At 49.4% G+C, this 20,651-nt stretch overlaps 1 protein-coding gene across 1 annotated transcript; it reads left to right on the top strand.

Annotated features, from left to right (window-relative positions):
- Nucleotides 1-4,732: 4,732 nt before the first annotated feature.
- Nucleotides 4,733-20,156, top strand: LOC141223148 (uncharacterized). The gene is made up of 8 exons (XM_073666774.1): nucleotides 4,733-4,866; nucleotides 5,186-5,365; nucleotides 7,382-7,505; nucleotides 9,532-9,629; nucleotides 9,708-9,786; nucleotides 10,838-10,935; nucleotides 11,060-11,177; nucleotides 18,786-20,156. The coding sequence occupies exons 1-8, from the start codon at nucleotides 4,783-4,785 to the stop codon at nucleotides 19,997-19,999; spliced, it is 1,995 nt and encodes a 664-aa protein (XP_073522875.1). The 5' UTR covers nucleotides 4,733-4,782; the 3' UTR covers nucleotides 20,000-20,156.
- Nucleotides 20,157-20,651: the final 495 nt, after the last annotated feature.

The raw sequence follows: 20,651 nt of genomic DNA, 5'->3' as shown, positions 1-20,651 counted from the left end.
ATACAGCCAGCACCCCGTGTACCTCCCAAATACAGCCAGCACCCCATGTACCTCCCAAATACAGCCAGCACCCCATGTACCTCCCAAATACAGCCAACACCCCATGTACCTCCCAAATACAGCCAGCACCCCATGTACCCCCAAATACAGCCAACACCCCATGTACCTCCCAAATACAGCCAACACCCCATGTACCTCCCAAATACAGCCAGCACCCCATGTACCTCCCATATACAGCCAGCACCCCATGTACCTCCCAAATACAGCCAGCACCCCATGTACCTCCCAAATACAGCCAGCACCCCGTGTACCCCCCAAATACAGCCAGCACCCCATGTACCTCCCAAATACAGCCAACACCCCATGTACCTCCCAAATACAGCCAGCACCCCATGTACCTCCCAAATACAGCCAGCACCCCATGTACCTCCCAAATACAGCCAGCACCCCATGTACCTCCCAAATACAGCCAACACCCCATGTACCTCCCAAATACAGCCAGCACCTCATGTACCCCCAAATACAGCCAACACCCCATGTACCTCCCAAATACAGCCAACACCCCATGTACCCCCAAATACAGCCAACACCCCATGTACCTCCCAAATACAGCCAACACCTCATGTACCTCCCAAATACAGCCAGCACCCCCATGTACCTCCCAAATACAGCCAACACCCCATGTACCTCCCAAATACAGCCAGCACCCCATGTACCCCCCAAATACAGCCAGCACCCCATGTACCTCCCAAATACAGCCAGCACCCCATGTACCTCCAAATACAGCCAGCATCCCATGTACCTCCCAAATACAGCCAACACCCCATGTACCTCCAAATACAGCCAGCATCCCATGTACCTCCCAAATACAGCCAACACCCCATGTACCTCCCAAATACAGCCAGCATCCCATGTACCTCCCAAATACAGCCAACACCCGATGTACCTCCCAAATACAGCCAGCACCCCATGTACCCCCCAAATACAGCCAGCACCCCATGTACCTCCAAATACAGCCAGCACCCCATGTACCTCCGAAATACAGCCAGCACCCCATGTACCTCCCAAATACAGCCAACACCCCATGTACCCCCCAAATACAGCCAGCACCCCATGTACCTCCCAAATACAGCCAACACCCCATGTACCTCCCAAATACAGCCAGCACCCCATGTACCTCCCAAATACAGCCAGCACCCCATGTACCTCCAAATACAGCCAGCACCCCATGTACCTCCCAAATACAGCCAGCACCCCATGTACCTCCCAAATACAGCCAGCACCCCATGTACCTCCAAATACAGCCAGCACCCCATGTACCTCCAAATACAGCCAGCACCCCATGTACCTCCAAATACAGCCAGCACTCCATGTACCTCCCAAATACAGCCAGCACCCCATGTACCTCCCAAATACAGCCAGCACCCCATGTACCTCCCAAATACAGCCAGCACCCCATGTACCTCCCAAATACAGCCAGCACCCCATGTACCTCCCAAATACAGCCAGCACCCCATGTACCTCCCAAATACAGCCAGCACCCCATGTACCTCCAAATACAGCCAACACCCCATGTACCTCCCAAATACAGCCAGTACCCCGTGTACCTCCCAAATACAGCCAGCACCCCATGTACCTCCCAAATACAGCCAGCACCCCATGTACCTCCCAAATACAGCCAGCACCCCATGTACCTCCAAATACAGCCAGCACCCCATGTACCTCCAAATACAGCCAGCACCCCATGTACCTCCAAATACAGCCAGCACCCCCATATCCCTCCCACATGCCGCCATTACTGCCCGTGTGCACAGCCCCTTATACAGCCGCACAGTATGTCCTCCAGAGAGATAGATAGAGTGAGCAATCGCCTTAGAAGCCCCCTGATTAGTGCTGGCCCCCTGTGTGACGCCCCCTCAGTATAACCAGTATGGAGCGGCTGTAGGACTCGTCCTTATAGACCGCGCTGTGTGCACAGGAGCCTCAATGCAGGAACTCCATCTCCTCACCTCTGCAGTGACACCGAAGAGGGGGCGGAGCTCTGATGAGTGGGCGGAGCTCTGAGGAGTAGGCGGAGCTCTGATGAGTGGGCGGAGCTCTGAGGAGGGGCGTGGGCGGAGCTCTGAGGAGGGGCGTGGGCGGAGCTCTGAGGAGGGGCGTGGGCGGAGCTCTGAGGAGGGGGCGTGGGCGGAGCTCTAAGGAGGGGGCGTGGGCGGAGCTGTGAGGAGGGGGCGTGGGCGGAGCTCTGAGGAGGGGGCGTGGGCGGAGCTGTGAGGAGGGGGCGTGGGCGGAGCTCTGAGGAGGGGGCATGGGCGGAGCTCTGAGGATGGAGGTGGGCGGAGCCCTGAGGAGGGGGCGTGGGCGGAGCTCTGAGGAGGGGGCGTGGGCGGAGCTCTAAGGAGGGGGCGTGGGCGGAGCTGTGAGGAGGGGGCGTGGGCGGAGCTCTGAGGAGGGGGCGTGGGCGGAGCTCTGAGGATGGATGTGGGCGGAGCCCTGAGGAGGGGGCGTGGGCGGAGCTCTGAGGAGGGGGCGTGGGCGGAACACTTAGGGGCGTGGGCGGAGCTCTGAGGAGGGGGCGTAGGCGGAGCTCTGATGAGGGGCGTGGTCTGAGCGCTGAGGAGGGGTGTCTTGTTCGTGGCCCGGGGCCCCACATGCTGAGGGCTCAGTGCTGGAGTCCCCGCCCTGTACACAGACAGCAGCCTCCGCTGTGACTCCATCCATCACCACTGGGGCTGACACCAGAGAGCAACAGAGCGCAACACAGACCTACACCGAGCGGGAGGAGCTGCGGTGACGTCATCACATCACATGGCCTTCACTTCTCTCCTGAGCCCCGCCCACTGATCACATGTCGGTGACGTCACCACAGGTCCTTCACCACTGCTCTCCTGAGCCCCGCCCCCTGATCACATGGCGGTGACGTCACCACAGGTCCTCCCGCTCTCAGTGCAGCAGCTCCGTCCTGGTTGTGCGCAGCTCTTGCTCTCTGGTATCAGCCAGCAGCAGGTTTCCGCTTCCCGCCATTCCGGTGAGATTACAGGGAGGGTTTGTGGTGAATCTGTGAGAGGAGAGTGTTGGGGTGAGATCAGAGCTGTTCCTGTGGAGGCTCCTGCTCCATGTGACTGCGGCTCCTCAGTGTTGTATGGGGGATGTGCAGCGGCTCCTCCTCACCTCACCGCCCCCGCTGGAGGTGGAGTTACCACGGTGACCGTCCCCCGCTGGAGTTACCACGGTGACCGTCCCCCGCTGGAGGTGGAGTTACCACGGTGACCGTCCCCCGCTGGAGGTGGAGTTACTACGGTGACCGTCCCCCGCTGGAGGTGGAGTTACCACGGTGACCGTCCCCCGCTGGAGGTGGAGTTACTACGGTGACCGTCCCCCCCTGGAGGTGGAGTTACCACGGTGACCGTCCCCCGCTGGAGGTGGAGTTACCACGGTGACCGTCCCCCGCTGGAGGTGGAGTTACCACGGTGACCGTCCCCCGCTGGAGGTGGAGTTACCACGGTGACCGTCCCCCGCTGGAGTTGGAGTTACCACGGTGACCGTCCCCCGCTGGAGTTGGAGTTACCACGGTGACCGCCCCCGCTGGAGTTGGAGTTACCACGGTGACCGCCCCCGCTGGAGTTGGAGTTACCACGGTGACCGCCCCCGCTGGAGTTGGAGTTACCACGGTGACCACCTCCGCTGGAGGTGGAGTTACCACGGTGACCGTCCCCCGCTGGAGGTGGAGTTACCACAGTGACCGTCCCCCGCTGGAGGTGTAGTTACCACGGTGACCGTCCCCCGCTGGAGGTGTAGTTACCACGGTGACCGTCCCCGCTGGAGGTGGAGTTACCACGGTGACCGTCCCTGCTGGATGTGTAGTTACCACGGTGACCGTCCTCCACTGGCGGTGTAGTTACCACGGTGACCTTCCTCCGCTGGCGGTGTAGTTACCACGGTGACCGTCCTCCGCTGGAGGTGTAGTTACCACTGTGACCTTCCCCCGCTGGAGGTGTAGTTACCACGGTGACCGTCCCCCGCTGGAGGTGGAGTAACTACGGTGACCGCCCCCACTGGAGGTGGAGTAACCACGGTGACCGTCCTCTGCTGGCAGTGTAGTTACCACGGTGACCGTCCCCCCGCTGGAGGTGTAGTTACCACGGTGACCGTCCCCCGCTGGAGGTGTAGTTACCACGGTGACCGTCCGCTGGAGGTGTAGTTACCACTGTGACCGTCCCCTGTTGGCGGTGTAGTTACCATGGTGACAGTCCTCTGCTGGTGGTGTAGTTTCCACGGTGACCGTCCTCTGCTGGAGGTTTAGTTACCACGGTGACCGTCCTCCCTTGGAGGTTTAGTTACCACGGTGACCGTCCTCCCCTGGAGGTTTAGTTACCACGATGGCCGTCCTCCCCTGGAGGGTTAGATACCACGGTGACCGTCCTCCCCTGGAGGTTTAGATACCACGGTGACCGTCCTCCCCTGGAGGTTTAGTTACCACGGTGACCGTCCCCCGCTGGAGGTGTAGTTACCACAGTGACCATCCTCCGCTGGAGGTGTAGTTACTACGGTGACTGTCCTCCTACGAGGCTGATAATGAGCGGTCAGGTCGGCGGAGGAGGCCTCGGTGGAGTTTGTGGCTTTTCCTCCAGATTCTTCCTGATAAATGTCGGATATTTGGAGCAGAATTCAGTGATTGTCGTTATATCGTCCCCTGTGATCTCCATCTTCTCCTTTATCATGAAGAAGCCGGCAGGACGAGATCCCTCCAGCTGATCCAGTGTTCATCCCTCCTTCTCCTGAATGACCCCGAGGATGGACGAGGACGAGACCACCAGAAGATTATTACACTTCACCCTGGAGATCATCTCCCTGCTGAGCGGAGAGGTAACTCCTCTACATTTCTATCAGCTTTATTGTGTTATGTAACAAGTCCGACATCAGGAAGAGGAAATCCAGAAGAGGAAGAGAAGGATTCTTTACTGTAAGAGCAGTGATTGTGTGCAGCTCTCTGCCAGGAGGAGTTGTCATGGGGATTCCCTATAAGAGCTGTAGAGGGGCCTGGATGTCTGTCCTGAGTGTAATAATATTCCAGGTTATGGCCCCAGATTACTGGAGACGGTTATTGATCCCGGGATTTCTACTGATTGTCAGATCTGGAGTCGGGAAGGAATTCTTCTCCCTAAGTGTCTCTCTCCATACACAGGATTACACAATAGTGAGGAAGACACCGGGGGAGGGTGTGACTCCCATCATCCATCTCCAGGAGTCAGGAGGGCGGAGCCCGGACCCCATCACAGAGCCTCCCCCGCACCCCCCGATACATGAGAGGAAGAGGAAGATCCTAGAGCTCAGCAACAAGATGATTGAGCTGCTGAGCGGAGAGGTGACTGCTGGGACATTATACAGGACAGCACTGGAGGATTCTGGGTGATGAGCAGAGAGGTGACTGCTGGGACATTATACAGGACAGCACTGGAGGATTCTGGGTGATGAGCAGAGACGTGACTGCAGGGACATTATACAGGACAGCACTGGAGGATTCTGGGTGATGACCGGAGAGGTGACTGCTGGGATATTATACAGGACAGCACTGGAGGATTCTGGGTGATGAGCGGAGAGGTGACTGCTGGAACATTATACAGGACAGCACTGGAGGATTCTGGGTGATGAGCAGAGACGTGACTGCAGGGACATTATACAGGACAGCACTGGAGGATTCTGGGTGATGACCGGAGAGGTGACTGCTGGGATATTATACAGGACAGCACTGGAGGATTCTGGGTGATGAGCGGAGAGGTGACTGCTGGAACATTATACAGGACAGCACTGGAGGATTCTGGGTGATGACTGGAGAGATGACTGCTGGGATATTATACAGGACAGCACTGGAGGATTCTGGGTGATAACCGGAGAGGTGACTGCTGGGATATTATACAACATAGCACTGGAGGATTCTGGGTGATGACCGGAGAGGTGACTGCTGGAACATTATACAGGACAGCACTGGAGGATTCTGGGTGATGACCGGAGAGGTGACTGCTGGGATATTATACAGGACAGCACTGGAGGATTCTGGGTGATGACCGAAGAGGTGACTGCTAGGACATTATACAGGACAGCACTGGAGGATTCTGGGTGATGACCGAAGAGGTGACAGCTAGGACATTACACAGGACAGCACTGGAGGATTCTTGGTGATGACCGGAGAGGTGACTGCTGGGATATTATACAGGACAGCACTGGAGGATTCTGGGTGATGACCGGAGAGGTGACTGCTGAGACATTATACAGGAGAGCACTGGAGGATTCTGGGTGATGACCGGAGAGGTGACTACTGGGACATTATACAGGACAGCACTGGAGGATTCTGGGTGATGTCCGGAGAGGTGACTGCTGGGACATTATACAGGATAGCACTGGAGGATTCTGGGTGATGAGTGGAGAGGTGACTGCTGGGATATTATACAGGACAGCACTGGAGGATTCTGGGTGATGACCGGAGAGCTGACTGCTGGGACATTATTCAGGACAGCACTGGAGGATTCTGGGTGATGACCGGAGAGGTGACTGCTGGGACATTATTCAGGACAGCACTGGAGGATTCTGGGTGATGACCAGAGAGGTGACTGCTGGGACATTATTCAGGACTGAACTGGAGGATTCTGGGTGATGAGCGGAGAGGTGACTGCTGGGACATTATACAGGATGGCACTGGAGGATTCTGGGTGATGACTGGAGATGTGACTGCTGGGACATTATACAGGACAGCACTGAAGGATTCTGGGTGATGAGCGGAGAGGTGACTGCTGGGACATTATACAGGACGGCATTGGAGGATTCTAGTTGATGAGCGGAGGTGTGACTGCTAGGACATTATACAGGACGGCACTGGAGGATTCTGGGTGATGACTGGAGAGGTGACTGCTGGGACATTATACAGGACAGCACTGGAGGATTCTGGGTGATGAGCGGAGAGGTGACTGCTGGGACATTATACAGGACGGCACTGGAGGATTCTGGGTGATGACTGGAGAGGTGACTGCTGGGACATTATACAGGACAGCACTGAAGGATTCTGGGTGATGAGTGGAGAGGTGACTGCTGGGACATTATACAGGACAGCACTGGAGGATTCTGGGTGATGACCGGAGAGGTGGCTGCTGGGACATTATACAGGACAGCACTGGAGGATTCTGGGTGATGACTGGAGAGGTGACTGCTGGGACATTATACAGGACAGCACTGGAGGATTCTGGGTGATGAGCGGAGAGGTGACTGCTGGGACATTATACAGGACAGCACTGGAGGATTCTGGGTGGTGACCGGAGAGCTGACTGCTGGGACATTATACAGGACGGCACTGGAGGATTCTGGGTAATGGCGGTGTCGTTGTTGTCAGGTTCCTATAAGGTGTCAGGACGTCGCTGTCTATCTCTCCATGGAGGAGTGGGAGTATCTAGAAGGACACCAGGATCGGTACCAGGAGGTGATGATGGAGGAGCTCCGGCCTCTGACATCACCAGGTGAGAGGAGACTCTTGTTGGCTCCGGTGGATGTGATGACGTCTCTCGGCCTCGTCCTATAGTAGATGAGTTTTCTCCAGACTTGCTCTGGTTTTCTCTACATTTTCTCACAGCTTTCATTCCCTGATTATTCTCTTCTGATCTGTGAGTCGCGGTTTCTCCGCTGTCGTCTTCATCAGTCTTGAGTCTTCGTCCTCGGCGGCTTCTTTCAGAATCTTTCACCTTCCTTAGAGCATCGGTCACATTTTGTCTGCAGATGTCCCAGCGCTTCTGTCCGTTCTCTCCTGTGAGATCTTTCGGTACCTGAGTCTGTCGTGGATTGTTACTCAGCAGAGTCGGGGTTAATTTACTGATGATTTCCCCCCTAATCCGCTGTCGCTCGTCCGTCCCTCAGAATCGGTTCAGGCTCAATGTCGTCATCAGTCGTGGTCGGGCGTCCGGCTCCTCCCTCTTGGCTGACACTTGTGTGACCTTCCTTGGTTTCCTCCGTTCATTCTTCTTCTTTGTGACAAATCACTTTCTCCGTACTGAGCACAAAGTCCTGGATAAATATCGGCATCGGACCGTCCCTCAGACCCCGAAACACGAGTCCTGAGATAAAGATGGAGCGTGGTGGAGCCGATCACCCACCAGAGCCTGACATGGAGGCTCCAGCAGTTCTCCAGCCCCCGTGTCTATTCACCACTCGCTCTGCAGGAGGAGAAGCACAGAACTTTCCGTATTGGAGGAGAAGGTCGGATCACCGCGCACTCCTCTCTATAGGGGTAATGTGTCTCCTGGAGGAGAGCGGCGATTCTGAGTACGGAGAGTTATAGGCCATGCAATGCCCCATGGGAAATAAGATATGCAGAGAACGGGGTCTCTAGCGCCACCTACAGGAGGCAGCAATCATAGGAGTCAATAGCAATGTTTCAACCCCATCCTGTTGGGGAAAATTTCCATTTTTTTCATTTTTTTTCCTCTTCTTCCATAAGCCAGAACATTTTTATTTTCTATCCACAGATGTTTGGGGTTTTGTGTTTTTTTCGCAGGACAAATTGTGCATTTTACCATATAATGTGCCGAAATCAGGAAAAAAAAAATCCAGCTGAGGTGAGACAGTTAGTGAAAAAAAAACAAAACGCAATTCCACATTTATATTTTGTTTTTTGTTTCTTTGCATTTATTGGGCGGTAAGAACGACCTTGTGGCGATTTTCCAGGTCAGAACAGGTACAGCGATTCCAAACTTGTTTTTTTGTTTTTTGAATATATTTTTTGGGTTAAACAGATTCTGTGGCATCGGACCAGACAATCTCTCCTTGGCTCCCCGTGTGCATCAGTAAGCGCCCATGACCCCGGTGCCGGCTCTCTAGTTGTCCTTTCTACACATTGATAGGTACTAACCGCTGCGTACCGGGTGCTCCCCACAACACCGTCCTTCTGGTTTCTGTGACTTCATCTGTCAGCCGTACATGTGCCCTTTTTTCCTCCTTCAGAGACAAACGCAGAACTTTTCAGCACTTGCTGCCTATTTTAGTGTTTATATCGAGGCGGATGTGGAGATTTATGTCTATTTAAAAAGGACTAAAAACGCATTAACTCGTATCTTTTTGGCTCTCAAAATACAATCACTGGTAAATGGTCACCGTCCTTCCCTCAATCTCCATACAGTGAATTAGGAGAGAAGAAACCGATAGATGGAAATGTGGAGCTTTCTCCAGCTCCTCTGTGGTTCCGTCCCTGGTGGAGACGAGACTTGGAGAAGTTGTGTTTTTTAGTACAGCTTCTCCATCTGACTGACGAGGGTCTTCTCTGTCCCTCTCCTCAGGGTCCTCATCCTCCGAGAGCATTAGGCTTTGGCCTCGCTGATTATCACTTCATAGTTGAGGCCACAATGTGCTGGGACCTCTGTACCGGGGGTGAGGACCACAACAATGTAATTTATTCCCTGATACATAAACCTAGAATTACCGGTTCTGAGAGACGGATCTCAAATATAGATAGATACACGGCAGGTCATGTATTCAGTCTCTGTGTCTCCACAGATGGATCCAGGAGGAGAAATCCACCAGAGAGATGTCCCCGTCCTCTGTATCCCCAGGACTGTCCAGAGGAGAATCACAACATCCCAGAGGATCATCAGGTAGATGACACTGAAGTCCCCACAACATCTGACCATGAAGTAATGGGACCTGAGCCCATCTTACATTTTTATTTTTAGGGTGAAGATCTGATTGATAATAAGATTGAGGTTATCGATGAAGAAGAAGAGATGATGGATTCATGGACCAATCAGCAGGGTGAGAAGAGGAGACTGTCATATCTGTTTTCTGGTCACCTACTACTACTCCCGTCATCTCATCACATGACACAATCTATTCCATCACTGAATTCATCATCTTTCCGCCATCCCATTCACCCCCCCCCCCAACTGACCTATCTATCAATGTCAATGGCTGTCCACTCTCCCCAGTCCCTCAAGCTCGCTGCCTTGGAGTAACCCTGGACTCTGATCTCTCCTTCAAACCACATATCCAAGCCCTTTCCACTTCCTGCCGACTCCAACTCAAGAATATCTCCTGGATCCGCACATTCCTCAACCATGAATCTGCAAAAACACTAGTGCACGCTCTCATCATCTCCCGCCTCGACTACTGCAACCTCTTGCTCTGTGGCCTTCCCTCTAACACTCTCGCACCCCTCCAATCTATCCTAAACTCTGCTGCCCGACTAATTCACCTGCCCCCCCGCTATTCCCCGGCCTCTCCTCTCTGTCAATCTCTTCACTGGCTCCCCATTGCTCAGAGACTCCAGTTCAAAACCCTAACCATGACATACAAAGCCATCCACAACCTGTCTCCTCCATATATCTCTGACCTAGTCTCCCGTTACATACCCGCACGCAACCTCCGATCCTCACAAGATCTCCTTCTCTACTCCCCTCTTATCTCTTCCTCCCACAATCGCATACAAGATTTCTCCCGTGCATCCCCCCCTACTCTGGAACTCTCTACCCCAACACATCAGACTCTCGTCGACCATGGAAACCTTCAAAAGGAGCCTGAAGACCCACCTCTTCCAACAAGCCTACAACCTGCAGTAACCACCACTCCACAAATAGCGCTGCATGACCAGCTCTACCCTCACCTACTGTATCCTCACCCATCCCTTGTAGATTGTGAGCCCTCGCGGGCAGGGTCCTTGCTCCTCCTGTACCAGTCGCTGTCACATTGTGTTCAAGATTATTGTACTTGTTTTTGCTATGTATACCCCATTTCACATGTAAAGCGCCATGGAATAAATGGCGCTATAATAATAATAATAATAATAATCACTGTGTGTTTCCTACAGATGGACTCATGAAAAGAAATCCAACAGAGAGATGTCCCCGTCCTCTGTATTCCCAGGACTGTCCAGAGGAGAATCACAACATCCCGGAGAGTCATCAGGTAGACGGTGCTGAGCCCTGTACCGGATCTGTATATGGGGGGACATTTCTGGTACTGAGGTCATAGATGTCACAGATTTTGGTGGTTTCTTGTATTGTGCTGATTGTTACATCTGATATATCAGGAGGAAGATCCGACTAAGAATAAAGTGAAGAATGAAACAGAAAAAGAAGCGATGACGAGGAGGGATCAGCCGTGTGTGAGTGACGGGAAGGAGGAGATTCCGGTAGATATTTCCACAGGTATGTAATAATGACTGGCGTGTGATGATGATGACTGGCGTATGACGATGATGATTGGCATGTGACTATGATTAGCGGCGTGTGATGATGATGATGTCCGGCGTGTGATGATGATGATGACCGGTGTGTGATATCGTGTGGAGTCTCCGGTGCAGTGAAGCTTTATCCTCTGTCCACATCACAGCAGAAGAGTCCGGTGATGGCGCGGCTGCTCCTGTAGAGTCCGGATGCGCACAGATGACTAACAGGGCCGCCTCCACACCTGTTTTTGATGATTTAGGAATCAAATTCTTAATTTTCCTAATTATATGACTTCTAATATTACTTCCATATTTTTATTACACAAGTCCCGTGCTGCCATATAAATGACTGAGCTTGTGATCCAGACAGAACCTTTGGCAGAAGATTCCCTGTAATGAGGCAGATGGAGGCATTGTGGACCCCGTCTGACCTGGATTTGGCATTCTCCGTCTTTTCAGCGTGCGTAAAAGAGCCGTTAGCACAGTTTTGTGCATCTCTGAAAAGATGGACACAGCTGAACAGAGGCCTGACGGTGTCCAGAGTAACTCTGCTGCCACATTATAGTGAATGGATCCCTTGGGGGTGTCATCTGAATCACGTATTTTGTAGATTTAGATGGAAACCCTGATGTAAGTGCTCAGCGTAGAGCGCAGGATAAATGTGATCTAAAATGTTTTGTACCCCAGAATGCCACCAATAAAAGCTTCTACTCAACCCACGAAAAACAAGTCCCCACTCTGGTTCATCATATTAACAAAAACATAGGGTGTCCACATTATGTGACGTGGCTCCCACCTAATGAAATCCAGCAAAATCTGCTCATCTAAATATCCTCTCCTCCTGTTCCCCACAGTACGCTTAAACCACAAGTTAGCGTCCACATGTTTTGCATAATTGTAGCAAGGAGAGCCCACTTAATTTACAGGGTGCGTGTCTCCAGAAGCACAAGCTGAGCATAATGTACTAGGCACTGCAATATACCGGGCGCTACTGTGTACTGGGCACTACATCTTATGGGCGCTGTGACGATACAGCTTAAAATTTTAATTAGCCAGATGATTAGATTTGTTAAGTCACAGTGGCTCAGTGGTTAGCACTGTAGCCTTGCAGCGCTGGGGCCCTGGGGTCAAATCCCACCAAGGACAACATCTGCAAATAGTTTGTATGTTCTCCCCGTGTTTGCTTGGGTTTCCTATAGATTCTCCGGTTTCCTCCCACATTCCAAAGACATCCTGATAGGGAATTTATATTATGAGCCCCAATGGGGACAGTGCCCATAATGTCTGTATATGGCGCGATATAAGTGAGTAAAATATATAAATGAATACACTATTATCTTGGTGTTGACTTGTAAATGTTTGTGTATTTATGTGCCTGGTCAATAAGAACAGACCAGTATTTGTATAACCCTGAATATTAACTTCTATTTGTTTGGAAACAAGGATGTTTACTATGCTAAAGACATGTTGCACTAAAAGGCAACTAGATGTTTATTTACAAGACCCCCCTGTGATACCAACTATGTAAATTGATTAGCTCAAACAATGCCCTCCGTAACACCTTACCTGTGAATGTGTACTTGCACAGACAACTGTAGCTATTTTTAAGGGACATGTGCTTCTGTAGTAGTTAGTCTTGAAGCAGAGAATCAGAAAGGAGAATGAGAGACATCCTTCAGGACAGTAGATGGGTAGCATGTCAATTCCATTCAAAGAGACACAGATTTGGATTCTACATGACTCCGGCATAAGGGTATCATCCCTGAATGGAAAGATACGGATCTCTGCTCCATTGACAATCAGAGAACAAGGATACATTTGGGGAGACCAGGTTGGGATGATGAAGTCACTTGGCCCCATGGATATGTTGTTTGGAGTTGCCGGGAAGGACCCACTGGTCGCCTGGAACCCATGGAGACATTCAAAGAAGCCAGATTGGGACCCACTGGTCATCTGGCCCCATAGAAACTCTTGGAAAAGCCAGGTTGGGACCCTCAGGTCAACTGGCCTTGTACCTTGATGGACTACTAGCTTCCTAAGCTTACCGCTACCTTCTCTCTGTGGGGACCCGCCATAAGCGAGAAGCCACTGGTTGAGGTAGTTGGCCCTGGAAGTTTCCAAAGTTGCAGCTGTTCTATCCCAGGCGGGCGGAGTGGAATGGTGAGACTGTGTAATGTTGTACCATCTTAGGTATTTGCTGGGACTGTTCTGTGTGTTTATTGTCCTCTTTGTGGTTCAGTAAAGTATTGCCACGCTGTTTTACCCTCACCCTGTGTTGTCTGAGTAGCATTTCGCCCATGGAAGACCCCGGGTCTTCACAGGCACTATAATGGAATATTTGCATTTTCACTTTGCAACATCCACTGCTGCTCGTTTCTGAAAAACATTGATGGAGTCAAATCAATCACTATACCTGTAGATAAATTCTCAGATAGGTGTAATTTCCAAAACGGGATCACTTGAGGGGGGATTCTGCTCTTCTGCACTTAGGGGCTCCTTATATGGAGTCCGCAAACTATTCTAAAAAAATTTGTTCTCCAAGAGTCAAGTAGCGCTCGCTATATGCTGCCCCACGCTGCATATCTGACCGTCTTTTCCAAACTGTATCTATCTGTCTCCCGGTGTGTTCCCTGCATCCAAGATCTGCTGTGTATCCACTGATCCCTGCTAATTTCATTCTAACTGTCCTTGGTATGTTTGATCCCATCTGCACGTTCATCACCTCAATCCTTTGATCCCAAAACACACTGGTCCTTGACTGTCTATTTCCTGAATACATTTAGCCTCTGTGTCCTAATTACTCCCCCCTCCACCCATGCTTTTGTGAGCAGTCTTCCTGCGGCTCCTGCTCACCTGAGCCATCTCATGTGCTGTTCAGAGCTCCATAAATCAAGTGAGCCAAGTCTGGCACAGACGGGTCTGGTTTCTAAAGGGTCGCTTTTTAAGGGTCTAAAAATGAAATATGCCAGAAATGGGACAGAAGTGACCAGAATGTACGAATAACTATTTACTAATTGTACTTAGATTCTCTTTCTCATTCACACTTAACATTCATTATACTAACATACACCCTTACTGTTTTTGCCCCACTAATCCTAACTGTGCTTCGCTATCCCCAAACCCCAGCACTCTCTAACCAAATCATCATCTCTCCTTCCCTCTTACCTCCCCACCTGACCTCATCTACAGACCTGCTCCTCAACCTCAGGTCTATCCTACCAAAACATAACACAAGCCGGACACTCTCCTTCTCCCACCTGCTCTCCCTCTCTCTACTTCTCCTCACTGCTGGCGACATATCTCCCAATCCTGGACCCCCACAGCTTGTACCTTCGACCAATTCCCCCACCTATCGCTTCAAACCAACTGCAAACTACCACAACCTCTTTTATGTAAAACCCGTGCCCATGATGCCCACCCCCCTGCTCCCTCTCTCTGTAGCACCCTGGAATGCCCGCTCTGTCTGCAACAAGCTCCATTTTGTCCACGACCTCTTTACCTTTCGCAGTCTCCTTCCTGGGCATCACAGAGACATGGCTGACACCTTCCGACACTGCCTCCTCTGCTGCGCTGTGTTACGGTGGCTTGCACTTCACCCGCACTCCTCTCCCTGGTGACAGACATGGTGGAGGAGTGGGTCTTCTCCTTTCTAACAACTGCACCTTTGGCCCTATTCCCCCTCTACCCGACACCTTCCGACACTGCCTCCCCTGCTGCGCTGTGTTACGATGGCTTGCACTTCACCCGCACTCCTCGCCCTGGTGACAGACATGGTGGAGGAGTGGGTCTTCTCCTTTATAACATCTGCACCTTTGGCCCTACTCCCCCTCTACCCTCCCTTATTCTCCCTTCTTTTGAAGTCCACTCTGTCCTTATCTACTCTCCCTCCAACCTCCAAGTGGCTGTCATATATCGACCGCTAGGCTCGGTCACTGCCTTTATTGACCAATTCGCCACCTGTCTTCTTTACTTTCTCTCTGCTGACATTCACACAATCATCATGGGCGATTTCAACATCCCCACTGACACATGCCAGTCAACAGCACCCAAACTCCTGTCACTTACTTCATCCTTTGGACTTACTCAGTGGTCCTCCTCAGCCACCCACACAGACGGACACACCCTAGACCTCATCTTCATCCGACTCTGCTCCCTATCTAACCTCACAACCTCCCCCCTTCCCCTATCTGACCATCATCTACTCACTTTCTCATCCCTGTCCTCGTCACCTGTCACCCATGTCCAGCAACTAGCACACCCCCTTAGAAACCTTGTACATCTAGACACTCACAAACTCTCTGACTCTATTCTACCACTGACATCCATATCTTCACTCCACAACACAAACAGCGCCACTGCTTTCTACAATGCCACTCTCGCATCAGCTATTGACTCGGTTGCCTCTTATGCATGGCAAAGCACGACGAGTCAATAGGCAAACCTGGCATAAAAACCTCACTAAACAGCGTAGCAACACTCGCATTTAAATCAGCACTCACCTCTGCTAAACAAGCCTACTTCACAACCCTCATATTTTCCCTGTCCTACAACCCCAAATAGTTATTCAACACTTTTAACTCTCTCCTCTGCCCTCCACTTCCCCCTCCGACCTCTGTCATCTCTGCTGAGGAGTTTGCCACACACTTCAAAAACAAGATTGACCAAACAGGGCAAGTCTTTACTGCCCAACCACCACAATCCCTTTGTTTTCCACACCATTGCTCTTCCCCCATAACCTCCCTTCCCAACATCACGGAAAGAGACCTTACTCGTCTCCTCTCCAAATCACACCTCACCACTTGTGCACTCGACCCCATCCCTAACCCATCTCTTCAACCTATCACTAACTTCAATTACCTTGCCCGCTGCCTTCAAACATGCTACAATCACACCCATCCTCAAAAAGCCATCCCTCGACCCAACTGCCTTGTCCAGCTATAGCCCCATTTCGCTCCTCCCATTTGCCTCCAAACTTCTTGAGCAACATGTTCACGCTAAACTTTGCTCCCACTTCTCATCTAATTCTCTCTTCGACAACCGACAATCCTGCTTCCGCCCCCACCATTCCACCGAAACTGCTTTTACCAAAATCACCAATGACTTACAGCCAAAGCTAACAGACAATTCTCTGTACTACTTCTTCTTAACCTGTCCTCTGCTTTCGATACAGTTGACCACTGCCTCCTACTACAGATCCTCTCTTCCTTTGGCGTCAAAGACCTTGCTCTGTCTTGGATCTCCTCATACCTTTTTAACAGCACATTTAGCGTCTCCCACTCACAAACTACATCCTCACCCCTCCCCCTCTTTTCTCAATCTATACCCTTGGCCTGGGACAGCTCATAAAATCCCATGGCTTCCAGTACCATCTGTACGCTGATGACACCCAGATCTACCTCTCTGCTGTCCAGAATCCCAGCGTGTCTATCAGCCATATCCTCCTTCTTCTCCTCTCGCTTCCTCAAGCTCAATGTGCACAAAACTGAACTCCTCATCTTTCCCCCAACTCGCATATCTTTCCCACTTGATCTTTCTATCACAATAAAGTACATCACGCATCCCCTGTACTGACAATCCGCTGCCTCGGAGTAACCCTGTCCTTCAAACCTCACATCCAAGCTCTCGCCACCTCCTGTCGCCTCCAGCTCAAAAATATTTCCAGAATTCGTCCTTTCCTCAACCCTCAATCTACTAAACTGCTTGTGCATGCCCTCATCATCTCCCGCCTCGACTACTGCAACATCCTCCTCTGTGGCCTACCTGCTAACACTCTCACACCCCTCTGGTCCATCCTTAACTCTGCTGCGCGACTGGTCCATCTCTCGCCTCGCTACTCCTCTGCTACCCCCTTTGCAAATCCCTTCACTGGCTCCCAATTGCCCAACGTATCCAGTTCAAGCTACTAACACTGACCTACAAAGCCATCCATAACCACTCTCCTCCGTACATCTCTGAACTAATCTCCCGATACATTCACTTACGTAATCTCCGGTCCTTTCAACACCTCCTTCTCTTCTCCACACTTATTCGTTCCTCGCCAAATCGCCTCCAAGATTTCTCCTGAATATCCCCCATCCTATGGAAGTCTGTGCCTCAACACGTCTTATTATCCGCCATATTTGGATCCTTCAGACGGAACCTGAAAACCCATCTCTTCAAACAAGCTTCCAGCCTGCCATGACCTTCCTTGCTGCCACCTCAACAACACCGGAGCTATTGCAACCCCCCCAACCTACTGTCTCCTTCCCCGCTCCTGTAGAATGTAAGCCCGCAAGGGCAGGGTCCTCTTCCCTCTGTACCCGTCTATCATTGTTAGTTTGTTTACTGTAAGTGATATCTGTATTTGGTATGTAACCCCTTCTCATGTACAGCACCATGGAATCAATGGCGCTATATAAATAAGTAATAATAATAACTCTCCTTCCCTCCCGAGTCTCGCCATGTGGCTAAGCAGTACTGTACAGCCACATATAGTTCAGCAGAAATTGTGTAACAAATTATGTGGTCATTTTTACCCATTTACCTTTGTGAATATGTAAAATCTGGGCCTAAAACAACATTATAGTGGTAAAAATTAATTTTTTGTGTCTTCTCCGTTCAATGGTATAACATTTTGTGCAACACATATGGCGTCAAAACGCTCACTACACCCCTAGATAATGTATTTGTGAAAATGATTAATTTGTGGCCAAAATAACGTTTTTTGGGGAAATTTTTTTCCCTTCCACATTGCTTTAATTCCTGTAAAGCCCCTAAAGGGTTAATAAACTTCTTGAATGTGGTTTTGAGGACTGTGAGGGGTGCAGTTTTTAAAATGGTGTCACTTTTGGGTATTTTCTATCACAGGACCCTCAGTCACTTTAAATGTGATGTTTTCCCTAAAAAAATATGGTTTTGTAAATTTTGTTGGAAAAAATGAGAAATTGCTGATGAACTTTTAACTCTTCTAACTTCCTAACAAGTTTCATCAATGATGCTGATGTAAAGTAGACATGTGGAAAATGTGATTTATTAACTATTTTGTGTGATATAATTCTCTGGCTTAAGGGCATAAAAATTCACAGGTTGAAAATTACAAAATACTCAAATTTTTTTTTGCTAATTTATTTTTATATTTTCATAATTAAAGGCAAATAATAACGACCAAAATTTACCACTAACATAAAGTGCAATCTGTCACAAAAAAAACAGTCTCAGAATCAGTGGGATACGTTGAATTACCACATAAAGTGATGCTGGTCAGAATTGTAAAATGAGGCCGGGTCATTAACCCACATAACGAGCAAAGTATCTTGGTCCTTTAGGAGTTAATGTACCTTCAGCACTATTGCAGTTTTCTGAGGTTTCCTATTATGCTCTTATGCATGCTGTGGACATGATTACGGTGGCCAGAGCTCGACTGCTCCTGGATGTAGGGCCGCCTTCACTTTACCCGTCATTGTGTTAATGTTATGGCATGTAGTTGTCTTCCTTATTACCGGTACTTTCACTGACGAGGGTCTTCATTGTGAGATCCATAAAATACATTCTGAAATCTCTTTGGATATGATTTTTTTCTTTAACACAAATCTATGTTTCATCCTAATAGGAAATCTTTGTGAGAATAACGGTTTATCACTAAATTGTAAAAAAGAAGATATCATGAAGCACTCTAATGGAGGAAACCTCATCACCCTTCCTGCACCTCCTGGACTTCACAGCACTTCACTTTCTTATAATCCTCCTAATCATGAGGAACCCTCTCCTGAGCAATCTCACATTGTTACCACTATTCCAGGTGACACAGTGGATACAAGACTTCAGTGTGACAAGCAATTTACTAAAAGCTCAGCTCAGACACAAAGAAAACACAAAGGAGAAAAGCCATACTCCTGTTCAGAATGTGGGAAATGCTTTACAAGTAAATCAAAATATGTTATACATGAGAGAATTCACACAGGAGAAAAGCCGTTTTCATGTTCAGAATGTGGGAAGTCCTTCACAGATAAAGGGAGTCTTATAAAACATCAGAGAATTCACACAGGTGAGAAGCCATATTCATGTTCAGAATGTGGGAAGTCCTTCACAGATAAAGGGAGTCTTATAAAACATCAGAGAATTCACACAGGAGAGAAGCCGTATTCATGTTCAGAATGTGGAAAATGCTTTACAGATAAAGGGAATCTTATTACACATCAGAGAATTCATACAGGAGAGAAGACATATTCATGTTCAGAATGTGGAAAATGCTTTAAAGATAAAGGGAATCTTATTAGACATCAAAGAAGTCACACAGGAGAAAATACTTTTTCATGTTTACAATGTGGAAAGTTCTTTACAAATAAATCATATCTTGTTACACATCAGAGAATTCACACAGGAGAGAAGCCATATTCATGTTCAGAATGTGAGAAGTCCTTCAGAGATAAAGCGAGTCTTATTATACATCAGAGAATTCACACAGGAGAGAAGCCATATTCATGTTCAGAATGTGAGAAATGTTTTATAGATAATTCAGTGCTTGTTAAACATCAAAGAATTCACACAGGAGAAAAGCCGTATTCATGTTCAGAATGTGGGAAATGCTTTACAGTCAAATGGAATCGTATTATACACCAGAGAATTCATACAGGAGAGAAGCCATATTTGTGTTCAGAATGTGGGAAATGTTCTAGAAGTAAATCAGATCTTGTTAGACATCAAAAAATTCACACCAGGGAGAAACCGTTTTCTTGTTTACGATGTGGAAAAAGCTTTAGAGATGAATCAAAACTTCTTGTACATCAGAGAATTCACACAGGAGAGAAGCCGTATTCATGTTGACTTTGAGAAATGCTTTACAAAAAAAGTCTTTTGAGCCACGAGAGAAGTCACACAGGAAAGAAGCCGTATTCATGTTCAGAATGTGGGAAATCTTTTACACATAAATCATATCTTGTAAAACATGAGTAGTCAAACAGGAAAGAAACTGTAATTATGTTCTCTGTGTTTCATCAATTTTAATAAACATTGCTCAGCATAAATGAGTACACCCCTTTTGATAAATTTTATTTAATATCTCACTGAACACAAGAACAATTTCTAAAATTTTGCCAACACTGAATTCCATAGAATTTTTTTTAGAATCAAAACATGAAAGTAAGGTTGATTAGTGATTTGGTACTCGCCCGAGCATCTCAGTGCTCGAGATGTTTGGTACTCGGCGAGCATATTCTGAATGCTCGGGCGGGAGCCTGAGTCCTCTCCCTGCATGTTTGGTGCTGTTTAGACATTTAGACAGCCAATTAACATGGAGAGATTGCCTGCCAGCCACGGTAATGCCTCAGCCATATTGGTTGTGGCATTACAGTGATTGGCTGGCCGCATAGCGTCATTGGGTCTATATAAGACCTGGCGCCGCCATGCTCGTCACAGTCACTCCGGAATCAGACAGTGTAGGGAGAGGTGCTGCTGAGCGAGGGAGAGAATTGGCGGT

The sequence above is a fragment of the Phyllobates terribilis genome, unplaced genomic scaffold (assembly GCF_046119375.1).
Source record: "Phyllobates terribilis strain yellow unplaced genomic scaffold, ASM4611937v1 Scaffold_370__1_contigs__length_1879735, whole genome shotgun sequence".
Lineage (NCBI taxonomy): Eukaryota > Metazoa > Chordata > Amphibia > Anura > Dendrobatidae > Phyllobates > Phyllobates terribilis.
Note: the sequence above shows the minus strand (reverse complement) of the source record. Positions and strands in the feature narration are given on the sequence as shown.